The 9,533-nt window shown below is 48.7% G+C and overlaps 2 protein-coding genes across 3 annotated transcripts in view; one reads left to right on the forward strand and one right to left on the reverse strand.

Moving 5' to 3' along the window:
* The first annotated feature begins 60 nt into the window (after positions 1–60).
* Positions 61–2,492, forward strand: timm9 (translocase of inner mitochondrial membrane 9 homolog). Of its 2 annotated transcripts, none has more exons than XM_041060776.1 (4): positions 61–471; positions 1,004–1,060; positions 1,221–1,316; positions 2,069–2,492. In XM_041060776.1, exons 2-4 carry the CDS (start codon positions 1,022–1,024, stop codon positions 2,201–2,203), a joined length of 270 nt encoding a protein of 89 aa, XP_040916710.1. In that variant the 5' UTR covers positions 61–471; positions 1,004–1,021; the 3' UTR covers positions 2,204–2,492. The 2 variants fall into 2 exon arrangements, with proteins under 2 accessions (XP_040916710.1, XP_040916709.1); XM_041060775.1 differs by having other exon boundaries at positions 96–622.
* Positions 2,493–4,577: 2,085 nt separating this feature from the next.
* arid4a (AT rich interactive domain 4A (RBP1-like)) overlaps positions 4,578–9,533 on the reverse strand; it is a 20,788-nt gene continuing 15,832 nt past the window's right edge. The window contains exons 19-26 of the mRNA XM_041060747.1: positions 8,978–9,176; positions 8,750–8,812; positions 7,806–8,662; positions 7,007–7,736; positions 6,658–6,762; positions 6,349–6,501; positions 5,692–5,838; positions 4,578–5,332 (exon numbers count right to left, since the gene is read on the reverse strand). Coding sequence (XP_040916681.1) covers positions 5,229–5,332; positions 5,692–5,838; positions 6,349–6,501; positions 6,658–6,762; positions 7,007–7,736; positions 7,806–8,662; positions 8,750–8,812; positions 8,978–9,176 — 2,358 coding nt within the window. The 3' untranslated portion in view covers positions 4,578–5,228. The remainder of the gene's footprint in view (positions 5,333–5,691; positions 5,839–6,348; positions 6,502–6,657; positions 6,763–7,006; positions 7,737–7,805; positions 8,663–8,749; positions 8,813–8,977; positions 9,177–9,533) is intronic.

The following is a 9,533-nucleotide window of genomic DNA, read 5'->3' on the forward strand; positions in this document are numbered from 1 at the left end:
TTTGCTCAAAAATTGAAAATTCTAACTGGATTTTTATACTGAAACTGAACATTTTTCTCCTTCGAAAAAGAAGTAAATTCCTTATCATGTTTGTGGCTGGTTTAGTGACTTAAATTAAGCTTAACTAACTAACTAACTAACAGATCCAAGGACAGTGTTTATTAGACAGAAACAAAGACGGTAGGTAGGTACCTTACTGCGCTGTTGTAGCACTCCGGACGATCTCTTCAGTAGCGCACCGCTAGAGCCAGAGGTCAAACTTTCGTCACACGTTTGAGTCTTTTTCAGCGATTCAGACCAAAATCAGATGAATAATAATTTAATAATTTTGTAATCGGATTTAAACTCAGTCTCCTGCTCATTTTCTGTGGTTGATTTTCAAAGTGAACGAACGTGTTGAAATAGTGTGAATCTGCGGCTCCGTCTCTCTCCTCACGTTCTTCAGGATTTCACATCAAACACCGACCTCAGGTCAGATTAAAACGACGCGTTGTGCTCACAGTGTAGATTGGAAGCATCGATGTTTAGCTCCAGCTGCTCAGGAGTCTGAGGACAGAAGTTTCCAACAAACCCGGGTCAAACCACGAAGCTAGCCCGGCTAACTGTTAGCTTTACCGAGCAGGTAAGGAACAGAGGAGCTAATCACCGTAACCCGGGAGGTTTTAACGGTCATTTACTGGTTTGTCCGGTGACTAAATGGACAGATTTCTGTGTTTCATTAACTGCTGCTGGTGGTTGGTCCAGATTACTGAATCAGTAAAACGACAGACAAAATCCAACAATAAAACACGAATTCAAAGAAAGGGGCCTTTAGCTCCCGGAGACAGGTTAAGAAGAGATTTAAAAGAAGGGCACTGATGTCTGTGAAGATGTAGAAGCTCTGGAATTCTGTCAGAGGACGGGATCGGGAATAAGAGAGGGAACATTAATTAAAACGGCAGACTTTTGAATGGAGTCTGGTTTGGAAGCAGGAGCGCTGATACGAACTGTTTGCTCTTCACAGGGACTCTGATCCTGAATCATGGCAGTCCAGGTGTCCGAGTCCGACCAGATCAAACAGGTAACACACACATGAATGAATGAATGAATGATGAAATTAATTTTCAGAATGAGTTCAGTTTTAGTTATTGCACAGATTGTTGATTTATATATCACGTGGACGTTTGTGACCATGCTGCTGTAAAAGAATCTGTGCTGACGTTCGTCTCCTTCGGTCTCAGTTTAAGGAGTTTCTGGGGACATACAACAAGGTGACGGAGAACTGCTTCATGGACTGTGTCAAAGATTTCACCACCAGAGACGTGAAGCCGGAGGAGGTAAAAAGTCTATGAAGCGGAGCAGGATATTAAAATGTACAGATTTGAATACTGTGAACTTTTCTTCACCGCTGACCGTGTTCAGATCCTCCTTCATTTTTCAGATGTCTCAGTTTATTCCTGATGGACTCCTGTTGGTGTGTTCAAGTACGCTCAGACATCTGAGATGTGAATTTAAAATGAGTGAAAAGGTCTCGTTACTTTCCTGAACATCAGCAGCTGTGGACCTGAGACACAGTGAGACACAGAAACCACAAAACGTTTCATCAATGATCAATGGCTGATCAAACTGCTGACACACGTTTTGGTAGCATCCAAAAACAGCAATCACTGTAAACAAATGTTTATTAGTTTAATGTTTTCTTCGGGGTCAGACTGAAGATGTTTGACGTGTCACTGGGGCCTTCTGCTCTGTGAATAAACTGCAGACACTGATTGGCTGTCAGGGAGGACTGATGATGCTGAGAAAAGGTTTCTATTAATGAGGTGATGATGTCATGTGATGTCACATCTTTTCTTGGCCGTCCGACCAATCCCCTGCCAGGTCCACACATGGACCGTCCACGGACGTACAGACAGCTGTCACTGGATCCCTGAGAGATTCTGAATGAAGTTCTGCAGCATGGACACCAGGGCTGTCCTGGCCTCAGTCTGGCAGCAGTGGACGGGAGTCGTAGCTGACTTCTCTCCCTCTGTCACTGAAGAGAACGTTTCATGTTCAGCACCATCACTAAATCTGTTTTCCTTCTCAGTCCAGCTGCTCCGAGTCCTGCCTGCAGAAGTATCTAAAGATGACTCAGCGGATCTCCATGAGGTTTCAGGAGTACCACATCCAGCAGAATGAGGCCCTGGCTGCTAAAGCTGGACTGCTGGGACAGCCTCGCTGAACTGGGACTGAACTGGACTGGTAACATGATCCCAGGAGGCTGAGCGGCTCCTGACTGATCCTGGTTCAGCAGGTCGAGCGAGTGAAAGACTCTGAACTGCAGCCGGTGATGATGCTGCTGAACAGGAAACAGTTAAAACACAAAACCCTTCAGCTGCTCTGTGTCAAAGCATCATGGGAGATGTAGTGGAAAACAAGATGAGACAGATTTCTTTAACTTGTGTAAAACTCTTTGTTGCTGAGATGATGTGATGTTGAAACTTTTCATTAAACATCAGGAACCGTGAAAATGTTTTCTTCCCTCTTCATGTCTGCAGATTTACTGACTCAGTTATTTAAGGTGGGCAGCGCGAGGCGCAGCGGTCAGCGCGAGGCGCAGCGGTCAGCGCGCCCTTTAGTCCATACAACATCAGAGAATGGTGAAAAATGCTCATCACACACACACACACACACACACACGCGTCTCTGTGAAGTAATGAAAACGATCCAGTTGTGATTCATTTGTCCTGCAACAGAACAAACAGATAAATGTGAGTTATCGGAGTGATGCAAACGTGTGAACAGAACATGATGAGAAACTTTTTCTCTAAAGCTCAGAGTCGGACAGTGACTCAGCACAATGAAGAACGTCTGATCAGTGTTGAAATGGAAAAAGCGTTTCTCTTCCAAATGAAGCACAGAGCTGGAGAACATGTTCTGCGCGCTCCACACGACTCAAACCGCTGCTTCTGTTTTTCTCATTAAAACAAAATATACTTCTAGGAAATGATTTCAAAATAAAAGCTTGACCTGGATTCATTTCTGTGGTTTTGCGTTTGGGGAAACTTTCTGATGATGACCTCACGAGCACCTGAACGCACCGTTACTGCTGATGGACTCAGTTTGGGAGGAATGAGACGCAGCTGCGGAGCGGAGAGATATTTAAAAACTTTATTAGAAACAGAGAGCTCTGCTTATTGTGCACACAGTTCCATGGCTTAGCTTCTGTCTTCAGGAGGAAGTGTGTGTGTTTCTGTATTTACAGTCGTCGCTCTCTAAACCGCCACTAGCAAAACACCACATAGAAAAAAAAACTGAGGATTTCATAACAACAGTACAAACAGTCTTCTCTTAAAAAATATTATAAATCATTCTTTACAGGCGTGTAAAATGTAGTTCTCAAATACACGGTGTGGTTTATTCTTTTCTTTACTCAGAACTTTTTATGTACAAAACAAAGAAATGTTCAGGCGCCAAAATCGTCCATCCGTCCGTAGCCAGAACAGACACAGGAAACACGAGAGGAAACCACAGAAGAAGGGGAGGGGTGGGGGTGGGGGTGGAGGTGTGTGTGTGTGTGTGTGGGGGGGGGGGGGGGGGGGGGGGGGGGGGGGGGGGGGGTAGTGCAACAGAAAACCTCCAGGAGCAGCATCAGTACTGAACTCAGAGACCCAACATATGGAAGATCAACTCAGCCAAAGGAAAAATAAACTGATAAAATGATGAAACCAAATATGATAAAGCCCAAAATACTAAAGCCAAGATATAAGATCAGAATCCAGAGGTGTCGGGCGTCGGCTCACTGTCGCTCACAAAATCAAAATTAGATCGGCAGCTGAAATTATGACTTCAGAGATTTTAAAGACAATCAGGAGAAATATGAACTTTCCAAGTCAGAATCATGACAAAGTTCAAACTTAGACTTAATAAATCCAAACTTTAGATTCTCCATGTCACAGCACTTAAACAGTCAACACGGTGATTTAACTCAAGCTGAGATAAAAAGCCATGATTTCACCATAATAAGTAAAATGATGAGCTTGTGCATACAAACTATAACTAAGTCACAGTCGTACTGAATCAGAATCATGGGACAGAAAGTCATTATTCTGATTTGGTGTCAAAGAAATGACGGGGATTGTAAATTCCTACAATTTCAAAATAAGATAAATCAAAATAAGCAGATTACCTGAGCCACAGTTTCAGGGACCAAGTCAATTTTTCTGTCAGCATTATGAGATTGTCATAACTTCAATTTACTGCATCAAAATGATCCATTTTAAATAAAGAAATCAGATGAACAGAGTCACAACTATCAAGATGTGAATCCAGCGCAGACAAATCAAACAACATTTAGATCAAAGTGGTGAAATAAAACTCGATCAGAATCCTGAGCTGTGCTGAGACATGTCCATTCTTTCTAGCTTCTCTTTCACATTTCATCTGTTTTTCTTTTGCAGTAATGATCTTCCATCCTGAACCCAACACACACACATATTAAAACAACTTAACTTTAATGTATACAAAAAGAAAAAAAGCTCATCTCGATAAACATTTCTTCTTCTCTCGCTGTGACGGCAGAAACTTTTTGGAATTTTTTGTTTGTTTTTACCAAAATAAAAGCTCTGATTCCATATAAAAAGACCAAAAACACTCACAGCAGGAAGTCAGGAAAGTTTTTGTTTTTTAATAATATTCTCCATTTTCTTAAAAAATTCAAAAAAGAAAAGTAATTTGCATAATGAGCTGTGCTGCTTCAGGAATCTGTTTCCTCTTTCTGTTCAACCCTGCAGGAAACACTCCACACAGGTGACCTCTGACCCTAACCACCCCCCACCAAGAATAACCTCTTATTAATTAGGAGCCGCTGAGCAGAAGTACTGAGGATGCACTGAAGGAAGGGAGGGAGGAAGGAAGGAAGGAAACAGAAGTGCTCTGTGGTGGCTTAACAGACGGCGAGCTGATTTTCGTCACGTTTGTCTCCTTGAACAGGAAGTAAGTCCATAGATGGGGGGGGGGGGGGGGGGGGGGTGGAGCTAAGGTGAGCAACCCATTCACCCCCCCTCACACACACACACGGCCGTATTTGTTGGAGTGACAGCATTCCCATCAGCCACTGCCTCAGTTCATGGACTCTCACCTGGAGGAAGTTTTTAATTTTGTTTTCCCATCAAGCCCTTAGAGCTGGCTGAATGGGCGGAGTTTGAGGCTGGAGGGGGCAGGGCTGAACAGAAGGATCAGAGTGGGCGGCCTGGGTGGGCGTGTCATCACCTGCACTCCACAGCAACAGTGTTCTGAGTGGGCGAGGCCGAGGACGGACTCATACCTGTGTCTGAGGAGCCTGACGAGGTCGACGCCGTCGTGTTTGACACTGAAAGAGACAAAGATTTTTGTAAACATGTGATCACGCTCTTTCCTTCTGATGTTGGCGGCGCCATCTCTGTAGCACGCCACAGGAAGTTCAAAGTTCACTGTGGACGTAAAAGATCGTTTCAGTTATTACTTAGTTTTAAATGATTCTGGACACGTTGCTGATCACATGGTCTGTGGTAATGTCAGCTACAGGTCAGTGCTGCTCTGCTCTCACACCTGTTTTTATCCTCTGTCTGTCTCCAGTCAGTGTAACTGAGCCACTAACAGCTGCTGAATCTCTGCGTTAATAAAAATAAACCTGACAGTATGTGGTGGACTGTGTGCTCCATTTCCCAGCATGCTCTCTGCAGCTCCTACCTTCTCTCTCCTTCTTTTTTAGTCTCTTCCTGCGTCTGTCGATGGAGGCGACCTCTGACTTCAGGGTCATGTAGTACTTCCTGATCTCCTGCAGCTTCTCCTGCAGGAAGGAGATCCTCTCTGTGCTCGACATGCTGTCCAGCTCATCTGAGGAGGAGGAGGAGAAGGAGGAGGAGGAGGAGGAGGAGGAGGAGAAGGAGGAGAAGGAGGAGGAGAAGGAGGAGAAGGAGGAGGAGGAGGAGGAGAAGGAGGAGAAGGAGGAGAAGGAGGACGAGGAGGAGAAGGAGGAGAAGGAGGAGAAGGAGGAGGAGGAGGAGAAGGAGGAGGAGAAGGAGGAGGAGGAGGAGGAGGAGGAGGAGAAGGAGGAGAAGGAGGAGAAGGAGGAGGAGGAGGAGGAGGAGGAGGAGGAGAAGGAGGAGAAGGAGGAGGAGAAGGAGGAGAAGGAGGAGGAGGAGGAGAAGGAGGAGGAGGAGGAGAAGGAGGAGGAGAAGGAGGAGGAGGAGGTTATCTCTGGCTGAGCAGTCTGAACACTTTCAAATCACTAAAGATGGTTTCCAGTCACACTGAGCAGCAGCTTCACCACAGAACATGATGTGTGATAAAGAGCCAGTTACATTTCTGTCGACATCAAACTCATTAAAGAGAGAAGTTGTTTACCGAGCTGGAAGGTCCACTTGTATGTGCGCTGAGGGGAGGGGAAGTTCTGTTTGTCTTTACTCTGAGAAGACGGAGACGACAAACCAGGACACCGAGACTTCTGAGACTTCAGAGACGTCAGACGAGACTGGTCCTCGCTGTCGCTGCTGTGACCTGGGGGCGTTTAAACAGAGGAGCTGAAACATAAACATCTAACTCCTGTAATTTTAGTCAACATGGACGAGGAGTCCTCACAGTAACTGTCCCGACTGAGGTGACATCATGTGACCTGTTCATGACATAACCTCTGACATCACACAGCCAGCTCACCTGCTCCGTTCTTCTCCACCTTCCCAGGTGTGTTTGGTCGTTTCTGGTTGCGTTTCTGTTTCTTGGCTGACGGGCTGGAGTTACAGTCCATCAGCCTCTTCTGACCTGGTGGGTTCAAAGGTCACAGGTTACTCACTCACTACAACAATAAGGAAACAATCAGGCTGAGGAGACAGTGTGACCTGCAGGACACCAGGTGAGTCCTGGACCCTGCTGCACCATCCTAAGACATCATGCTGGTCCTGGTCTGGTCTCATCAGGTCTACAAGTGTCCACCGTGTGGAGCGGGATTAAAATGGACCTCAGGTGAGAGACCAACTCCTCACCTCACACCTGTCTGTGCTCTTACCTCTGTCCTTGTTCTCCTGCAGAGACGGCAGGGAAGTGGAGGAGGAGGAGGCGCTGCCATCAAACCCAGGACTGGAGTCTCCCTCCTGCTCCCCCCCCGCTGCTCCCCTCTCCACCTCAATGGCGCTCCTGGCTGGGTGGAGCTCCTCGGGACAGGGGGTGGAGGTGGGAGTGGTGGCCGGGAGGAAGGGCCTGACCTGAGGCTGAGGGCGGTGAGGGAGGTGAGGGGTGTGGGGGGATGGGAGGGAGGCATGGAGGAGGTGAGGCAGCGGGGGCGGAGCTTGTTGCTGCTCCCTCATCATCAGGAGGAGGTGCTCTGAGGAGGAGACAGGCTTCTCCTTCTCATCAGGGTCATCCAAGTCCACCTCATGGCAGACCAGCGCCTCGGGGCCGATCTGTGGCTCCAACTCCTCAGCACTGGAGGGGCCCGGAGCAAGGGGAGGCATCCCATCATGCACCTCTGGCTCCTTCATGGCTCCACCAGTCAGATGCTCCTCTGACACCTCCCTCTGCGTCGCCTCTGCTGGACGGGGCCACTCCTCTGCCTTCGTCAGCCCCTCACTCCTCCCTTTGGTTTTGGGTGAAGCTCCAGCCGCTGTCTTGGGTGTGGGAGTTTTGGGGGAGGCGGCCTCCTCCTGCCTCCTGTCAGGGCAGAGCTTCTTGTCTGCTGCTCTCTGCTCTGCTGCTTTACGTTTAAGTGCCACGCTGCTCCTCTCCTCGGGTAACTCTGCCTCCGCCGCCTCCGCCGCCTCCGCCGCCTCCGCCGCCTCCGCCGCCTCCGCCGCCTCCGCCTCCTCCGCCTCCTCCTCCGCCTCCTCCTCCTCCTCAGTGGCAGAGTCGGTATCTGAGTCCACTGTGGTAGACTCTGGGGGGAGGTGCTCTGTGGAGAGGCAGCGAAGAATCACCATGGGCTCATCCGGTCTCTTTGGGACACTATGAGGAGATGACAGGTCCGCTAAGTGGGAGGGGCTGGTGGCAGGGGCGGGGCTGGGGCTGGGAGTGCAGAGGGGGGTTCTGGGAGGAGTTTCAGAGCCCGTCTCCCTGATGTTGGCCCTACGACCTTTAGCCCTGGGGGAGGACAGGGGAGTGCTCCTGTCCTCCTCCTCTACAGCAGGCAGAGGGGAGGACTCTTGCTGCTGCTGCTTGTCAGGTGACGTTTTGGGTTTGTCTGTGGCAGTGGGAGACATCTTGTTGACCTTCTCGGGAAGAGGAGACATTTTGTTGGCACTGTCGCGGGGAGGAGATGTCCTGCTGGGAGATGTCTTGGCAAGCACTTCCTGTCCAGGAGACGTCATCTTCTGCCGCAAAGACGTTCTGTTGTCCTTGCCCAGGTGAACCAGCACCGTGACTGCTTCTGCTGCAGGCTCCTCCCCCTGCTCCGCATCTTCCTCTGATTGGTTCAGCACTTTGTCAGCTTTCTCCTGAGGCATGCTGGGACATGGCGGTGTGGCAGCAGCAGGCAGCTGACCTGTTGTTGCCGGGACAACAGAGCTGCTAGGAGACATGATGTCCGTGACCTCACTCGTCTCCTCCTCCTTCACCTCCTCCTGCTGCTCCTCCTGGCAGGGCACAGCTTCAGTCCTCCCTCGCCAAGGTGACGGCTTTTTATCAGGTGGGTCTTCTGATTCGCTGTCATCTGATGAGTTCCCAGAATCCCCTGCAGGGAGAGAGGAGTGGATTGATAAGTTATTAATGATGAAACTGGATCAATAAGAGAAACGGGATGAAGCAGCAGTGTTCTCACCGATGGATGCTCTGTCTGAGTCATACATGCCTGACGTTCTCCTGGTTCTCCTTCGAGGAGTGTCTGCAGACAGGAGACACATTATAGGACACATTGACACACACAGGTGCTTGACTCTCATTCAAAGCAGTGAACCAAGCTGTCCCATGCAAACAGAATAAAAAGACAACTGTCTGATCACATGTGAACCAACTGATCATCTGCTTCTTTAGTTTCAGTCTGTCTTACTGTCTCCGTTGGCCATGTTGGACGATGTCTCCGTCCTGCTGCTCTTGCCGTTGGATCGTCCCTCGTTGCTCGGTGTTTTAGAGACGCTGCGGCTGGAGGAGCTTGTCGGCGTGGTTCTGATCTGAGGACGACCACGCTTCGCTCCCGTTGGCTTCGCCGCCGGCTTCTCTTCATCCTTCTCCACCTCGTCTTTGTTTTGCTGAGGAGACAGACGGCAATGGGGACAAGTTTTCACAACAGTCTCTGTTCTTAACTGCATCACCACACATTAACAACAAGAGCAGACAGTCTCTCTGCTGTGTACGGAGTCTTCTCGTTGCCTGATTAGCTTCGATTAGTTTTAAACGTGGCTCAGCTAACATGCTGCTGCTGAGATTACTTTGGACTCCAGTTCTACTGTAAAGAACCTTGGGACATTTTTGGCCAGGACATGTCCTTTGCCTCACACAAAATAAGACTCTAAGACAGGCTCCTGTCACCTGTACATTACAGTGGAAATGAGGACCATCCTGTCTCAGATGCAGTCGTGCTTGTGGTTCCTGGAGTGTAGAACGGA

The sequence above is a fragment of the Toxotes jaculatrix genome, chromosome 17 (genome assembly GCF_017976425.1).
Source record: "Toxotes jaculatrix isolate fToxJac2 chromosome 17, fToxJac2.pri, whole genome shotgun sequence".
Lineage (NCBI taxonomy): Eukaryota > Metazoa > Chordata > Actinopteri > Toxotidae > Toxotes > Toxotes jaculatrix.